The following is an 18197-nucleotide window of genomic DNA, read 5'->3' on the forward strand; positions in this document are numbered from 1 at the left end:
TAGATTAGACTTTATTAATCCGTGGATTATGGAGATCTTTGGGAAACTAGGTCATAATACTGTTCTGTATTGCAAAAAAAACGTCTTTAACAACTTGGATTTATAATTTAATTGTTTTGTGATTCCTTTTTGTGCGGTTAGACTGTGGATTTTGGCCATTGTTTGTTACCCAATTGTACATGTCATTTTATTTTGCAATATGATTCCAACTTAACTATATAAAAACAAATTTATATAAATGATAACATTTGATTTCCCTTGCTTATTAAAACTTAAATACAAATAGAGACACCGAATATTATGTCACAGAGAGCAAAGCGGGCTGCAAGTTTGTTACGCTATATCCGTTTATACATTTTCCATGCATGTTATACTATACATTTTTCTTTTATTCATTTTAAATAAAAGGAAAACTTATTCTATTAATGTCCTGGATTATTGCTTTTTAGTGAAAGAGAGCAGACAACATCTAAACCTTTGCAGGAGCCTAGGTCTCAAGTAAGTTGAGGATTTATTTGGTTGGTTAGCATAACTATAAGTTAAACTTTACCACCCGATAACAAATATCAAGTAGAGAAACCATGTACTTTAGCTAGTTGATAGAAATGCTAGCTGCAGTCGTTAAAAATTAACCACCACATAAAAATCCAACGCATCAACAAATAGATTCAATAATGAATTCTGTGAATTAAATAACAAATATCTCATTTTAAAATCCAATTCAGGATGTTATTACAACAGGAAAACATTGGAAGTTTTATATAAATGTGTTGTAAATTAATGTAAATTGAGAGAGGAGCCACTTTTCTCTTATTACCAGCGACTATTAGAAGAATTCAGGGGATATGAAGGGTTGGAAACAAGTCCATCATGTTTAAAACATACAAAAAAACACAACATTTCCATGCGTCACAGAAACAGACTTAACTTAATTGCAAAAGGTTTATTTGGTCCATAGGAGCCTGAGTTTTAAAAATTAAAACATACATATCTGTACACATATATTCAGCCCCCCGACCTCCCAGAAAAGATCAATAAAATATATATCACATTCGTCAGAACAATTTCTTAGTATTAGGCTTCTCTCCGAGGATTCTTAGTGTTTCTATTATTAGATGGTAGATTTAAAAAAAGGAGTCTTTTAACCAGCATCTCTCACATCAGTCGACGCAGATTTGACTGTACAATTAAATAGAAGCAGACCAGACGAGGGACAAAAAAAAAAAAAGGAAAAAAAAGAGTTGCTGGTCTGTTGGTTGAGTAGCTTTTGACTTCGGCCTCTTCAGCAGCAGGTGGCGCTCTGGAGCTCGAGGAGGAACAGCAGGAGTGCAGGTTCACGACGCAACGGGAGCCAAAGTGACGTTTGATGACAGACAGTGAAGCAGAACCGTCTTCAGTGCAGGTTCGTCTCACGTCTGCTGCTCCAGGTTTGACGTGAATCACATTCTTCGCCACCTGTCAATCACCAGCATGGAGCGAACGACCTCGTGAGCGTCAGGTCGCACGCCCGCCGCCCTCTTCTTTGGATCACATATGTACAGCTTTCATCGCGACAGCACACGGTCCAGGTGACGCGAGGGTGACGGCGTCTGTCAATCATCGGCCAGGAGTCACACCTGAAGCCACGACTCGAAAAATAAGCCATTTGTGAAAGAATTGTGTCTCAGTTTTTCAAGTTGTTTCTCCGTTACATAAAAGTAGGACGATGACTTTTTGAACATCTTCAATCTCGGGGCGTTCCGCCTCTGTTGCCATGGTGACGCCTGAGTGATGGGCCCGGCGGCGGCGCTGGCGTGAAAGAGACCTCGGAAAGCTTGAGCAAAAAAGAATCCTGTGACGGCGCCGAGGCGACATAGCGGAGCTGTCAGGGAACTCTGCTGCTTTTGTGCGGCGCGTGAATCACCGCTTCCATCTGGAAAAGCAGGTTTAGTGTGACGCCGATGTGCTGCGCCTCCACGGGGAGCAGCTCCGGCGTTCAACTCGTCGACCTCCATCAAAGCCTGGTATCACCCACACCTCCGACTCCTTTATGGGATTTTATCACGACCACGAGACACTGAAGAGAATCTGAATAAGGGTTCCTTATAGAAGGCTTATAATTGATCTTATTTGTTACTTACTTTAATATGTTTTTCTTAATCACTATTCTGACTAAATCTGTATTAATGTTCATTAAACGTTTCACATTTTATTGTTAAAATGTTATAAAATCCAATATTATATCAAAAGTTATATTAGGATATTTTAATTAAATACATTTTCTTTACTTAAATCTATCATTTAAAGCAATATATAAACACCTAAAATTGATATTTTACTCGATGACGGCAGAATTAAAACGAAACATGTGATTTTATCCGTTTGTACGTCAGATGTTGTTCACTTCTATATCCGAGGATCTCAACCCGTGCCTGTAAAGTGTGATTCTGAGTGAATAAAAAAAGTTTTGTCTTACAAATCGTTCTGAACAAAAGGGCAGATTCGTTGCTACGGTTCATTAAACGAGTGATAAAGAAGACTTTCCAACAGAATTTGTCACCAGATGAAAGTTTGACTGCTGAAGGTGTGTGTTTGTGTTGCGTCACCTGCGGTTCTGTCCTGAGGTCAGCTGTGGAGATGGCGAGCGCGAGGCAGCTACATGACATGTGATGGCGTGAGGCTTCGAAAACATGCAACCAGCCACGAGATCTGGTACCGTCAACATAAAAGTGTGTCTTCCATGAGTGGTTTGGCTCTTTTTTTTTTTCTTTTTTCGTACCGCACTGAATTCTGGGACGCCCCCCCTCCCCCCCACCCCCGGAACACTCGAAGACAGCATGGCTGTGAAAGTGTCTGTGTTTGGCTCAGAGTGTCTCAGTAGTTACAGCACTTCCAACCCTGATGATGCTGCGGGTCACGGATGTCGCCCGGGATTCTGCTCAACGCGGCTCGGAGAGATAAACGGCTCTTTGCGGGGGGCTCCGGGGCTCCTTCGTCCTCGACATGGCACATCCACTTGGCGGAGAAGTGAAGGCGTTCGGGGGCCAAACGGCGGGGCGTCAGAAGGGAGGACTCTTGTGTGTTACATTCAGGTGCGAAGACACACGTGCGACTCAAGTTCCAGTGTTCCGACCGCGTGGACGAGTCCGTGGACGGGGGTCATAGCGGCCTGGGCCGGTGCAGGCCGTCGATGTCCGGGGTCAGCTGGGGACTGTGGGTGGCTTTGGTAGGGGTCCAGTCCCCCAGAGAGGCTTGAGCAGCTTTGCGGTGAGCGAGCCGGTGGGTGATGGAGAAACCAGCGTTTCCCTCCAGCTGTGAAAGCACTACCAGCACTTGCCTGCAGGGGGAGACAGAGGAAACTAAATACAAGCAAGGGACTGTCGTTTATCACGAAATACATTTGCTAGTCTATATTAGAATTCAAATTCAGACAAACTGTGATTGTACTGCAACCTCTTGTGAAGTTTTATATTTAATTACATTTTTAAACGTTGTATAAACAGATAAGTCATTAAAAAATGTGATTTATTTACTTCAGCTTTAAGGTTTGGTAGGCTACTTATAAGTGAGTGTAAAACTAAAATATATTTTACTGTGTAGATAATACATTTAATATTATTATCAACATACTTGTTTTGTTTCAATAACAAATTAATCAGGTAAGTGTGTTTACAGTATTGGGAACTTTCGTTCAACCCGTCTGGATCATAGATATTATTTTATTCAATTAAATGTATTTAATTTAATTCAAACAATGATTTAATATACATTCCACTTCAATATAATGTCATTTATTTCCATTATATTTTATTCAACTAATTTTATATAATTTATAACTATTTAATTAATTTTTAATTTATGCTGTTATCAACCCAAAAAAAAACCTGGCATTTTTTTTTATTTATTCTGTTTCGCTTGTTCCTATGTTGTTACCAGAGGTAGGTAGAGTAGCTAAAAATAAAAAGTATTCATCCAAATAATTAGAGACTTGTTAAAAAGTTTGATAAAAAAAACAAAAAACGAGTAACCTTTGAGTACCAACTGATTAGTTTGTTAAAGAGCATTGAACTATTTCAATTAAATTTTTATTTAAAACCTAAAATTATGAAGTTATATTGGTGTAAATTGTCACCAAAATGATTTGACATTGATCGATACAGTGCTACGTTTACTTAAATTTGTTTGTCTCTTTATTAACTACTTTTTTAATATTTACAAAATCACTTTTTAAACAAGAGTTCTAATTATTAGTTCAATACAATACACATTTATATCAGTAAGTGCTGCAATTGAAAAACTTAACTTTGGTTTACTTGTGATTTTAGTTTTTTACATTAAATTTACATTACTTTTTTTACATTGAAAGTTTTAACTTAACGCACATACAATATATAACAGCAATAGTTTTACCTTTAGCCTCAATTAGTTGGGATTAACATTAACAAATTACTTTCACTGCTGCAGCATTTATGGAGGAAAGTCTTAACAACTGTTACTACAACAACTACAGCTTTTGTTGGAAACCAGGTTTCATATCCCAGACTCCTCGCTCGCACAGCACACACAGGGTTAGTGACAGCAGAGCTCGTACCGGTGCAGAGGTGGCACGCTGTCGATGGTCTTCAGGCTTCCTCGGGTGGAGACCACGTTGAAGCTGTCAGTGCAGTCGCAGGAGACGTGGAGGTAGTATTTGGGATGGCGGTTCTCCACCACCACGATCAGCCCCGCCCAGCCGTGGGTCAAGTAGTAGCACGTCATGCCTTCGCGGCCCTGGAAATTAAAACAGAAAAACAAACAAGTGAATCATCTGCGAACAGAAGTTCAAGTCGTGCGGTTGAATCCAGGCGGAATTAATCCAGAGAACATGAGTCATCTTTAATGACACATCGCTCATGTGAGTAATACGCCTTTGGTTTCTAGGATCAAACACACGTTTAACTTTTCTTTTTTTTTTTTTACTTTATAATATTATTACAGGTGTTTAAAAGGTCAACGTGATCATGAAATGTCATTACGAATGTTAATTTATGGTAATGAGTGAAATTATTCAACAGAGAACTTTAAAAGATGAACTCATTCCTGACCCCACAGATCATCATCTGCTTCTTTAAACAGGCAGATAGGTTTAAAAATGTGAGTTTAAAAATGGATTCATATAATGTTGTGAACCATCTTCAGGTGCAATATGTTAAAACACACTAGTTACAGTTATTAAGAAAACAATCCTAGAGACATTTTAGAGTCAAACACTCTGAGTTTAGATATTTAAGGTCATTAATGTTTATTATAATGTTAAATGGTTGGTACGATAAATAAGACATCTATTGACAGATAATTCAATAGTGACCACTGCAAGACAAAAAGTGAGCAAACAGGCCACTTATTATCATGATTAAATAATTATATATAATTATTTATTCAGTAAGTTTAGACCAGGAGTCTGGAAGACATAGCTTAAGAGCTAAATGTGGCTCCTTCACCCTCGACTCCTTCAATTTAGTGGGTTCAATTTAGAGAGCAAATAAAAATCAATATGAACAAATAAAACCTATTTAGTTTATATTAATTTTACTTTTTGATTAGTATTTCTGTTTATGACTCTAGTTAGTTCCTTCACTGACATTTAAACAAAGCCTTACAATTCTCATTTATTTATTTATTTTCTGTAGATTATTGAAGGAAACCTTTTCCAGGAAATTCTTTTTAAGATTCAAACAGACTTGTACTATATTTAAGGTTAATAAAAATGTGAAATGTGGTGTTTTGATTTTAAAAAAAGGATATATTTTAAGGAACTTTGAGCTGTGGATTTTGCACCTCATAGCGAGTTTCAGTTTCAATTTGACGGGAACTTTCTTAACGAGAAACAGAAACAGATGTCATGTGATCAATTCTTAGAAACAAGGGAACACGATGACTCTGAAAAAAGCTTCACCTCGTGTCTCTCTCCCTTGTTCTCGGTGAGAAGGATGATGGCATCAGCCAGGGTGGTGGCCATGGCTTCCACCTGCTCCACCATCACCTGTCTGGAGCTGTAGATGGCCAGGATGTATCCTGGGAAATCCTGACTGGGCCGGCGCGCCGCCGCACTTGTGGGACTGGAAACTAGAACATGGACGAGAATTTGAAAAGAAGAGGAAGACATGAGTCACTTCTGAACGAGCTACATCTCCGATCCCAGAGTGACGTACCGGGCGTGGGTGGACCTCCGGTGGTCCCGCTGACGTTCATCTGCCAGTGGTTGAAGGCGCAGCAGACGACGGCGTACTCCCCCGGCTCCAGCATCACGTCGCAGCCCACAAACTTCTTCACCGCCCGCTTGCTGTGGGCCAGCAGGCGGCCCAGGGTCAGCTTGTTGCTGCTGCCGAACGAGGCCCGGAACACCATGATGCACAGGTCCAGCAGGTGGCTGTCGGCCGTGTCGGAGCGCCTGAGGAAAGCGACGGATGAGTCGGTGGGAACGACGCTGTTGTGCGGCGGCGGCCATCATTACCTGCTCCCCTCCTGAAAGAGGGCGAATTCCAGCGCCGTCCTTTCCAGGACGGTGAGAGCCGTGACGGTGACCGGACCGCTGGCTTTGCTCGGGAAGCAGCCCTGCAGTCGGACCTCCTGCCAGTCCGAGTGGATCTTACAGATGTCTACCGAGTCGAAGTACCTGGGTGAAGAAAAGAAGAACTTTATTAACAAAAAACTGTCAATCTTTAATCAGGAAGATTCGTTTCCATCTGTACACCTGCATAAAAGATCCTTCTCCCCCTTTGATGCAACACTGAGGCGTTCAGAAGAAAGAACGCTGAAAGCAACGGCATGAAACTGAAAGACAAATTGCCGCCTGAGGGTTTCAGCACCTTCGCCACGTCACGGGAGGATAAATTAAGAGTCGCAGGCAATTGTTTCTGTGTGTTTAGATAACGTCGTCTGTTAAGAGACTTTTCCTTTCCATCAACTTGACTGAACCTTTCTAGGAATTTCCTTTTTTCAATCCCAATATAATTAAGGGGAACAATTTATCCTGCTTTTATGTTGTTCTAGAAAATCTGAAGGGATTGTAACCATAATACATTTAGTGTCTTATTATTATATATTTTAGTTTTCATTATTTAACCTGTGTGTTGTCTCTGGGTCAAGGTGACCCGGTGGACTGAAAATAAATGTGTTTGCGATATCCCTTGGGTTGTCTTTGGGTCAAGGTGACCCGGTGGACCTAAAATAAATGTGTTTGTGGTATCTCTTGTATAGTCTCTGGGTCGAGGTGACCTGGTGGACATAAAATAAATGCATTTCCAATATCCCTTGTGTTGTCTTTGGGTCAAGGTGACCCGGTGGACATAAAATAAATGTGTTTGTGGTATCTCTTGAGTTGTCTCTAGGTCAAGGTGACCCGAGAACCGAATATAAATGTGTTTGTAGTATCCCTTGTGTTGTCTCTTGGTCAAGGTGACCCGGTGGACCGAAAATAAATGGGTTTGTGGTATCCCTTGTGTTGTCTCTGGGTCAAGGTGACCGGGGGACATAAAATAAATGCATTTGTGGTATCACTTGTGTTGTCTCTGGGTCAAGGTGAACACATACGATTGTTTCTGGACCACAGGGTAACTTTGACCCAGAGATAACACAAGCCTTAATGTCATAACAGGATTACACATTTTATTTTCTCTTAGTATTAATAGTGGTTACCATGGCACATTTGGAGTTGTATTTCAAACAATAAATCTGACTTATTTCCAATGAAAGCATTCATTTTTAATTATTTTCCCTCCACTAACTTGACATGATGCAGTTACAGCATCTGTTATCTTAGTCCTGCTTTAACTTTTAGAGTATTGCTTTTTAAGAGGTGGTATTCCACAGCATGCCTTCATTTTTAGGTGGTAAATATAGAAGGACAAGGAAAAGCTTAAACACTTGATCTCTCTGCTGCCACAAGTTAAGCAATTTCATAGATCAGATGGAAATAACGCTGAGACAAGAGCCGGGCCCTGGAGGATGAAGACGAGCAAAACCATTACTTACTAACATAATAGAGCGAGGTCTTCAAAGGAGAGATGAGTCCCAGAGGGACATACATCGTTTTTTTTAGTCTGTTTCATCACTTGCTTTTCTGACAACCATCTTGTCGTCTCGGCGATCACGCTGACGGAGGTGAAAAAAGGGCCAAGTGTGTTAAAGGTTTTTGAACAAAGCTTCCATCTTTGAAGTCAAATGTGTCCGCTGTTCATCACGGCTCTTGTTATCTTATGACCAACATGTGTTCCGCTGCTGCACTTGCAACACACACTCCGCCATTACTCTATGAGTTTATTTTCGAACAAAACCAGGAAGACAAATGTGCGTCTCGTCCGCGGTGAAACATATTCACGGAGTTACTCAAGAAGACGGGTGTGTCAGGACTTATTATAACTTTAATTCTACCTGGCAGGGGAGCCATAAATAAAAGACACGGAGACGCATATTTACATAATTTATGTTCCGTCGGACCTTCACACTCTGAATGATTCTGCAACACTGACCATCAGTCAAGACGAGGGTGCCGTGTGAGGAAGACAAAACTCAATACTGTTAACGAAAGCAGCGGCTCCATCTTGCTTATGTATTCAAGACTCACGGAAAGAAAAAAGAGCCCTTTTAACTTAAATAAAGTGGATTTGTTTTGGTCATTTTTTTTCAAGGAGGTAGCATGAAAGAAAACGCAAAAATCCATTACACAACACTTAAGCTTTTGTACCTCAGTGAACCACAACATTGATGCAGTCTCGAAAATAACAAACGGAAAGTGGAAGTTGTTCATTTGACATCATCCCATACTTGGAAAGATAAGGGAGTCAAACAATTACATATATGTTGGTCAGTGTCTTCAGCTCAGCAACTTCATATTAATAAAATGAATGATGATCCACAACAACAAAATCAAAGGAAAAAAAACCCTATCTCAATGAAATAAATAAATAAAAATGAACCACTTTTAGATGGAAAAACACACAAACAATAAACCCTTGAGTGCCATTATCCCATTAGGATGAAATGTAGCTGCATAATAAACATCACTGGAGAACAAAAACATAATCACGTCTCTGGAGTTTATGGGGAAAAGCTAACATGCTTAAAAACTCCCCCACAGTCCTAAAACGTCACCCCCGTTATAAAACATTAGTAACACAGAATTTGTCATTCCACCCCACGATCCTTTGGTAATCATGAAACACCACAACATCCTCAATAAAATCCCTCAACAACAGGAGGGAAAAACATCACAGTGCCCTAATCTGGCAACAAGTCAATCCCGTCATGCTACGACTTGAAGCTAAACAGCAGAACAGCACTGAATGTCACATCCCTTAAATACAATCACTACACCGCTATAACACGACGTTAAAAGGGAACAGTTATGGGAGAAATAAAAGACATGTTTATCTCTCAACATGGTCACAATCCTGTCACAAATTAATAAATAATCCTCCGGCAGGCAATAACATCATAACAAGGTCGCAGCAAAAACACCAGAAAACCATAATCGTACTCAACAGGAGACCTAAATTATACGATACAACAACATTACATTTTAATAAAGTAATATAATTAGAAATCAGAGAGAAATCCTTCAGCCGAGATGCTCATTTCATATACAACAAACACGAAAGAACCAAAATGTCAATGTAACTAAAAAGGGGCTTATTAAAATTAAAGTTGTCAAACAAAGCCATTTTACAATAAAAACCTAAATCAGATTCACAAGAATTTGACGAAAACAAATGTTGAACAAAACCCCACAACAGCTCCAGCTTTGTTTGTGACGCAGCTTATGAACACAAACATAAAAGTTTGGTGTCCAGATGGTCAGTGAGCCATGAGATTACAAAACAATTAATCATCTTCAGCCCAAAGTGACTTCATTTCAGTGGTGATGTAAATGGGAGTCAATCTGTGCGCAAGCAAAACAAAACCTCGATAGAAGTAGGGCGTGTATTGAAATAATCGATATTATATATATATATAGTCATAAACAGAGCTGGGCTACTTGAATTCTTGCTCCAGGAGTGGAATAACCAAAGAACAATGTGAAAGACTGGAGAGCATGACAACACGCATGACAGCGGGGATTAAATATCAGCGTAATTCCATTAAAATACTGATATCTGAACTCTTCCCAAGTTAAAAAATTGGTATTCTGTTCTTTGAAAATGAATATAACCTTGTTTTCTTTGCCTTATTTGAGGTCAGAACACATGACTTTAACCACTTGTCAGTTTTCTGCAAATAAATGCTCTGAATAACAATCTTTTTATTTGGAATTTGGGAAGAATGTTGTCAGTAGTTGATAGAATGAAACAAGCATCATTTTACTCAAACACATACCAATGATTAGTAAAGAGAAATAGTTATTTTTGCAGCTGTCTCTTAATATTTTCAAGAGTTGTGTTTATCTATTCAGTGCTGTTGAATATCGATACGATACCATGAGGAAAAACAAAATTTTGATGTTTAAATCTATCTATATTTTCTCCCCTAGTAAGACGCGACAGCAGCTCATCAAGGTGATCTTGTACAGAAGTATGAAGGCAGATAATGGTCCCGAAACTGAGCGAGTCTTACTTGATAAAGTCGGTGTACTCCATCCAGAAGACGCCCTCGCTGCTGCCGTGTGCCATCAGCTCGTGGCGCAGATGCTGAGGCCAGTCTGTCCACTCGTCCGACCAGCTGCCGTTCCAAGAGAAGCGACCCCAGGGGTTACGTAGTCTCAACAACCTGGAGGGCAGACAAACGCATTTCAAGTGAACCGCTCTTTTAAAAAAAAAACACTTCATCCTTTTTCACATTTCTTTCCTGAGAGTCAAGCCCTTGTAACAAGATGCTGCTAACTAGCATGTCGCCCAGCCTTGACTGTGGTCCGGTCTTCCACTCCATTAGCCGAACAGCGGTAGATTAAAGCCAGTGTGGGGCTCTCCGGCAAATGACATCAGGGGATTTACGGAGACTTTCAACTTACTCTCGCAGGTGGGGAGGAAGAGTCCTTAGTGTGTGAAATGACATCAAAGTAATCCCACTCAAGTGGTGAAGTGCCGGTGTCGGCTATCAGAAATGTGATTCGTCTCCTATCGCCAGATTTAAACTGAAGGACTTGAACAATCTCAACTAAATCTTTCAGCCATCGTTGATGCAGTAGATATACAGTATATATTAATATACATTTATTATTTGCACATGTTTCAAGAGTTTACAAGAAAGAAAACGTAACATAAATTCAAACTAACAGTAGAGATATTAAAACAATTACAAAAACAATGATATATAATGACAAAAATATAATAATGATGAAAAAACAACGTAAAACAAACCCAATTATAAAAATAAAGATAATCATAAACATGTCAGCGACAATACACACTAGAAAAGAGCTGCAGAATCTCTCCTTCCAATATGAAATTATACATTTTACACTGAATTACTACTTTCTAGCTCAGCTAAGTAATCTAAGCTAGTTGCGTTCAAGCTGGTGCTAACACTTATTTACCACTTTGTCACAATAAAGAGGATTACGTTTATATGTTTTAAGCCTGAGATGCGAGAATATTTTATTACCTTTTTTTAAAATACCTTAAAATGTCAAGTGTAAATAATGGTTAATGGAACAACCATCTGGGCAAAGAAAAGAACTAAAGTACCCCAGCATACGTTTACCTTTCACAATCAGACACAATAAACCGCTAGCAGTCAAAAGAAGAGGGCAGGACGGGGGTCGAGTTGGGTAATGGAAAGGTGAGAGGTGAAAGCATGTATTCACGTCTACGCTGGGAACCTCAACTTTTATGAAGATCTCCTAGTTTAGAAAGAATCGTGTCATCTGGCAGATAGTTGAGTGCTATTGTCTTTTGTTTGGGTCTGTCTTGCCAAGTCTGCTGACTTCTCTAGCTTGTGTTTATTGGCTTAATAAATTCCATTGTTGAGCTTAACAGTCTCAAGTCAGGATTTGAAGAATATTTTTTGCAGATGTCATAGCGGTCATGAAGTTCAGACAATGGATGAAAAAATCATCCAACCAGCAGTGAATTATTTTGTAATCTTATTAGAATGGGATTTAGTTTTTCAATCCAAGAGTGAATGTGGTTAAAAACACCTGCCAGTGCAGCTGAATCTACGACACCGAGAGGACGAGTCTCGTACCTGTAACCTTGGACGTCACGCACATCCAGGATGGAGTAGGCGTGTCGCGGCCGCAGACCGAGAGACTCGTAGACGGCATCGTCCACCTTCATATTCCCTCCTCCGCACGAAGCTCCCATCAAGAACCTGTCGGAAGACACCAAGCATGTGATTCACGTTGTAAGAAAACATGTCGGAATCTCCATCTAGTCCTGGATCAACATCATGACAGGGATCACGTCCCATGTTTTTCGGGCGCTACGAGCCGCCTGCTGTCGCCATTCAAGCTTGAATGGAAAGGGCTCCAATTATATTAGCATTTGAAATTCAACACAGTTGCGGCTTTGAATCAGCTCATTGTCTTTTCCTACCGACGCTTGAAATTCATCATTTGATCTTTACAAGTGTTGGTTTGAATATTCCGTTAGATCACACACGGCGGATCATAATGGAAACACACGCAGCCGTCAGGTGGGCTTCACGTCTTACCCGGCTTCCTTTGAGCTGAGCATCTTGGCCCAGATCAGGTCCGTGTCGATGGGTTCCTCCCGGGGGTTGGTGGAGCTGACCTGCAGCATCAGGGAGTCGCACGGAGCCCCCGTCAGCGTGGCCAGACCCTCGATGGCACGCCCCGCCTGCAGGGCGAAGTAGGAGCCGTGGAGTTTGGCCAAGGCTTTCTCGATCAGCGCCACCCACAACTGCTTCCTCTGGGCCTGCGAGCACGGGAGGAGGATTTACTCTTCGACCGCAGTTTGGTGAATGAATCATTTCATGTCAGGAGGTTCTCATGCTTGCGTCTGAGCCGTTATTGAGGCGTGACGCTAAATACTTGCTAGAACTCATCCGATGGTTACAGGATTATCACAAGTTTGAAAGAGACACATAATCGAATGATTAAATAACAGAAAAAGCAACTGATTCTTTGCAATTTTCAAAGAAACTAGGTTTTAGGAAGGATCATATTTTAATTAAATATATTTCATTCTTTAACAGATATTTATTATATTTTAAAATGAACTTAAAATTGAAGCTATATTTATATACTTTATATCCAATAATCCAAAGCGATCTGTTGCTCTGTATTTAACTTATTTGAATTTAATTTTTAACTTATTTCTTTATTATTTCTTTTGTTCCTGTGGTTTCCCTGATGTTTTTGTTTGGTTTAATTTAAAACATTGTAAAAAAAAATGCTTCAATTGTTTTATGTTATTAATTATAATTTTTTCGAATATTAAATAATACATTTATAGATTATTGATCTTTTTCACATAAAAATAACATCAAACTTATAGTAACACACACTTTCAATTTTAATCTTTAAATAGTTAAGGTGTATTTTATTTATGTTCAAGATTGTATTTCTTGTAGTTCAATGTTACACAACTCTAAATCAGTTAAACCCTTCACTGATAATGGCAACACAATATTTGTATTTATATTCTGATTTAATTCATGGTTAAAGTCAGAAGAAAAAGAGGATGGATATTCCAATTTCAGATGTAACTCGTTTTGCATCATCAACCAGCCCAGCGAGGAGTTCATTGAAATGAAAATTGTTATTTTTTCCATGTGCAGCTCCAGGCACCTGAATGAATCATATCAAATAGAAGCTTCACTGGATTAATGATTCATTGAAATTCAGGACAGGTGACAGTTGTAAATATTAAAGAAGTGTTACTCTGGTGAGCTTCATGATGTTGAACGTAAAAATATATCCAGGAAATTAAATAACTCCAATGACCATCATGTGTTCTTTCCTCTCCTATACGGTATGACCGTCATAATTCAAGTCTGATGTAATTAGCAGTTAAATAATCAGATCTCGACATGCACTACTTTCATTCTTTGTTCGGTCTTCAGGGACAAACGGGTAATCAAATTAAAGGTCATGGTAGTTAACGAACACTGATTGGAAGAAGATTACGTTCCACGTAAGAGATGACATTTTATTATAAGGACGGGCCAGAGAACGAATGACGTAACAACAGTAGTCAGTGCCGAGGGGAGTTCATGCATCAAAGATCATATTCGTGCTTGGTGGTCCACATGTTAGTTGATGGGTGACTTTATTTTTCATTCATTATTCTTTTATTTAAAAGCCATATATTTATTAACTCATTTAGTTATTCATTCATTATGTTTTCCTATTTGTTATGTCATTGTGTGGGTCATTAACTGTTACAATGTGCAAGTGAGAATGATTGATCAACTCAAGGACTATTAATACTCCTTGAAAATGTCTGAGTGTTCTTCAAGCGAAGGAGACTTCGACAAGACAATTTGTCCTCAGAATAAAGACCATAAATTGTCTTTTGTGGGCAAAATCCAGACACGAAATGCGGCTCTTAAAATCTGGTCTCACCTGAGAGAAAAGGAGGTAACCGTAGTCATCACACGGCAGCATGTCGTCCACCAGCACGGTGGTCCAGGTGCCGTCTTTACATAACCGGACCTGATAGGCTCCCTCGGTGCAGATGGTTCTGGTGATCATCACTCTCTCCACTAACTCTGGACGTTCTGCCAGCACCGCTAATGCACTCAGGAACCTGAGAAGGGAAGTGGAAATGATCAAGTCAAAATGAGGAATCCCACCGAGTTCATCCTCCATTATTGAAAATCACATCCTTCAAGTCATTTTCTCTTTGCACAATTTTGGATTATAAAAAAAGGTCATTCAGAGCAGAAAAGGAAAGTATTACCAATCAGAAAAGTTAAAACTTTATTCTCAACCTCAATACATTTCTGCTAATAGTTAATTCACAAAAATAAAACTGTTATTCTGAGCGAATAGTTACTCTATACAGACTCACTGCTGTTTTGAAAATAATGAAGCAGATGTGAGCTAAAACTGACAACAATATCAAACTATTTAAAGCATATGATTTCTTCATTAGACAAGGCGTTTAGACTGTCATCCAAACACAAGTTGATGCATGAATGCATGTGAGAGAGAGAGAGGTGGCACAATAGAGGGAAGATTTAGGTTAGATCCTTTCACGAGCAGCAGGATTTGGCACAGGGGAAGTTATTTTTTGATAAGAAACGTGTTCTTGTGATAGAAAAAAGTCTATTCACTGTGTGCCAGTGTGTGTTTTGTGTTGTGTTTATCCGTGTGTGTGTGTGAGGGAGAGACTTGCGAAGCCGACACTAAGAAACACACCCCGAGGACACAGAACAAGGGCAAAGAGATAAAGGATGAGTCCGGAACTACATCCTGAAGAATTATCTTGCTGTCAGGTGCAGTGGTTCATGTGTCTCCTCCTGCACTTTCATTCACTGCTCATCTTTGTTCCGTTCTCTTCCTCAGATTCATCACTTTCTCCTTCCTCCTGTATCACTAGTTCTCTGCCTCTAGCCATCTTTTCTTTATGCGGTGTTTAACGAAGACAGAAAGCTGAATCATGGACCATTTTAGTACAATCCAAAGGACATGCCATAAGATAACATGAGTTACTTTTTTTTGGTTCGGTTTGGCAACATATCATGGCGTTTATAACTATTGCAACGATGGGTCATGAATTTGTCAGTTGCCGTTTGTATTGGAAATCAGTTCTGACAGCTCACCAGCAGTTTCCCAGCAGTCCTTGCAGGATGTCAGAGGGTCGAGGCGTGCGAAACACAGACCACTTGACGCCTCGGTCTTTGAAATTGCTGCAGTTGATCTCGTGTGGTCGGAGCCATTTTTTGATGCGTTGTTGGACACTGTCGCCCTCCGGAAAGCCCACTGAGCGAGGTCCTGGCGGGAAACTGTCGTCCACGAAGTTGACCGAGTTCTGAACAAAAAGATGGGAGATTAGACACAGAAGTACAAATGAACACGACTCGCTCATGTTTTTATCTTTCACTTGAAATTAGGTCTATAATCCGAAATATGTGAGTGAATATGTGCTACTAACAAAGAGGGCTTTCAGTGTCCTTGAGTCGCATGAGATCATTCTCATATAGTCTTTATATTAATATGTATTTGTATATATAATTACTACAAAGGTAGACAGAGAAAATAGCCAAACCACAGGTATATGTTCATTTAAAATCTTCTACACCAGACCATAAGTACAAAGGCTGCACGATATATCGGAAAAATATCGATATCGCAATATTGCCACGTGCGATGTGCATATCGAAAACGTGCGATAATTTATGATTTTTTATTGTTTAAATTTGTCTTAAAAAACTTTATAATGTGACTATTATTCAGTGTCAGTTTCAATTGTAAGTGTTCTTTTGCACTTGAAATTATTTGGCGAGAAAAATCAAGTTACTAAAAATGTATCAGAGATGAGAAATAAAAAGATTTGTACAACTTGTAATTCTTTTTGGTGGAATTGTTGTTATGAAATTGGTACTGAAAAAGTATAAAAACCAGTAAAGACATTAAACCATCTGTATTAGTACCGGTATTAAAGATGTTGGATGAATACCCAGCGCTAGCTACAACCAACAATTGAGGTAGTCAATGGTGACCTCTGGTTTTAAATATCAGGACTCAAAAAAAGTGATTCAAAGTCATAATGGGTTGATACATTCACGACACCAAAGCAGAAAACAAGCATTGCACTGAAGAAGAATTTTGTATCATTCTGAAATACACCCTCCCCCCCAATGCCCTCTTTGAACCATCCAATCTGGTGAGTGAATTAATGTCAAACTGGCACATCTAAACAGCATAACGGGACTCTTAACGTGTCGCTGTGTGACAGCCCAGATACAGGACACGTAAAAATCGATTCCAAAAATTGAATGTACCACATTTTGCCATGTTCCTCTGTAGCATCAGGCTCCATTAATGGATTCGGAAAAACGTGTCTGCAGCGAGGACATTTTCACTGTACCGATAACCCGACTGCAGTGACAGCAGGCAGATCAAGACACCCGATGTGACACACTATCGGCTCATCTTAAACTCTTCTGTACAAACCTGAGAAGACAAACAGCCGCACATGCAGGAATATCCACTTTCCAACCACCGGTGTCAGATTTGGACGGAGTCTGTTGTGCTGCCAGACAGGATGTGAGCCCCCCGCTGGTGGCTCACAGTGAAGCCAATTGATTAGTCGCCATCTCCCACAATCCAATTTTGCTACTTCAATTCAGGCATGAGCTACCAGACACAATCACTTCAACTGTTCCGCCACGCTACGGCCCGAGTGTTTACGGGTTGTTGATCGGGCGTCCACGTGACCCTCCTGCCAGCTTTTATGACACTGACTTGTGGCAGTGCCACTTTACTGTAGCACAGGGGAAAGAAACAGTGAAAATTAATGTGCCAGTGTCTTATTTTAGTGCCCTGCAGTGAAATAAAATGAAACATAATATGATAAGTGACCAAGGGATAAGACCCAGGTTCAGGGAGTCACAATAATAAAGTCCAAATTGCTCCTTAAGGAGATGAACTCTAGCAGTAATAACTTCTCTCAAAGGTAGAGGGAGCCTTATGTTATGACCATAAAATACAAGTAAAGTAGATATTCAGGTTTTTCAGTGCTCCTTGTTCTGTTGCAAAAACTGCTTAAAGTAATCAATCCACCAAGAAAATAAAGCCCCCTGATGTTTTTATTTCATTCGTAAAACTGAGCAGTGAAAACAGAATATGTGAGCAATGTAATCGTCATATTAAAGTAATTATTATCTCCAGTGTGTCTCTGAGGACACTTGAGAGGTTTTTTTGCACCATTAGGTTCAGAAGATACATGTTCCTTCTTTCAAAACTCATAAATAAATACAAAGTTTAGTTAAATTTGAATATCAGGAGGATTTATTAATGAAACAAAAGAATAAAACTGATAAATACAATCATATTTAATGACAATGTTGGTATGAATTGTAAAATAGTATTTGCATAGTAAAAAAACAAGTTATAATTGTTATAATTGTGAAATTATGTAATTGAAATTATGCACAATAGGAATTCCTTAAATAAAATAAACTTTATTTCTTGTTAACACTGAAGGAATTGCAAAATGATTCAGCATTAAACAGTAAGTTTGTAATATGTTAGTAGTTTGGGATGTCCATTTATAAGTCGCTCAGCTTAACTAGTCAACATTTTAACCTATTGATATTTTTTTACCACCAGT

The 18197-nt window shown here is 39.5% G+C and overlaps 1 protein-coding gene across 3 annotated transcripts in view; it reads right to left on the bottom strand.

Annotated features, from left to right (window-relative positions):
• Positions 1 to 928: 928 nt before the first annotated feature.
• The window catches only part of capn15 (calpain 15), a 41994-nt gene continuing 24725 nt past the window's right edge, over positions 929 to 18197 (bottom strand). For all 3 annotated transcript variants that reach the window (XM_087794207.1, XM_087794206.1, XM_087794205.1), the window contains exons 3-12: positions 15685 to 15893; positions 14483 to 14666; positions 12607 to 12830; positions 12139 to 12264; positions 10570 to 10722; positions 6473 to 6634; positions 6171 to 6409; positions 5915 to 6084; positions 4571 to 4749; positions 929 to 3316 (exon numbers count right to left, since the gene is read on the bottom strand). In XM_087794207.1, the coding sequence (XP_087650333.1) occupies positions 3139 to 3316; positions 4571 to 4749; positions 5915 to 6084; positions 6171 to 6409; positions 6473 to 6634; positions 10570 to 10722; positions 12139 to 12264; positions 12607 to 12830; positions 14483 to 14666; positions 15685 to 15893 (1824 nt within the window). In that variant the 3' untranslated portion in view covers positions 929 to 3138. The remainder of the gene's footprint in view (positions 3317 to 4570; positions 4750 to 5914; positions 6085 to 6170; positions 6410 to 6472; positions 6635 to 10569; positions 10723 to 12138; positions 12265 to 12606; positions 12831 to 14482; positions 14667 to 15684; positions 15894 to 18197) is intronic.

This window comes from Callionymus lyra, chromosome 6 (assembly GCF_982586985.1).
Source record: "Callionymus lyra chromosome 6, fCalLyr1.hap1.1, whole genome shotgun sequence".
Taxonomy (NCBI): domain Eukaryota; kingdom Metazoa; phylum Chordata; class Actinopteri; order Syngnathiformes; family Callionymidae; genus Callionymus; species Callionymus lyra.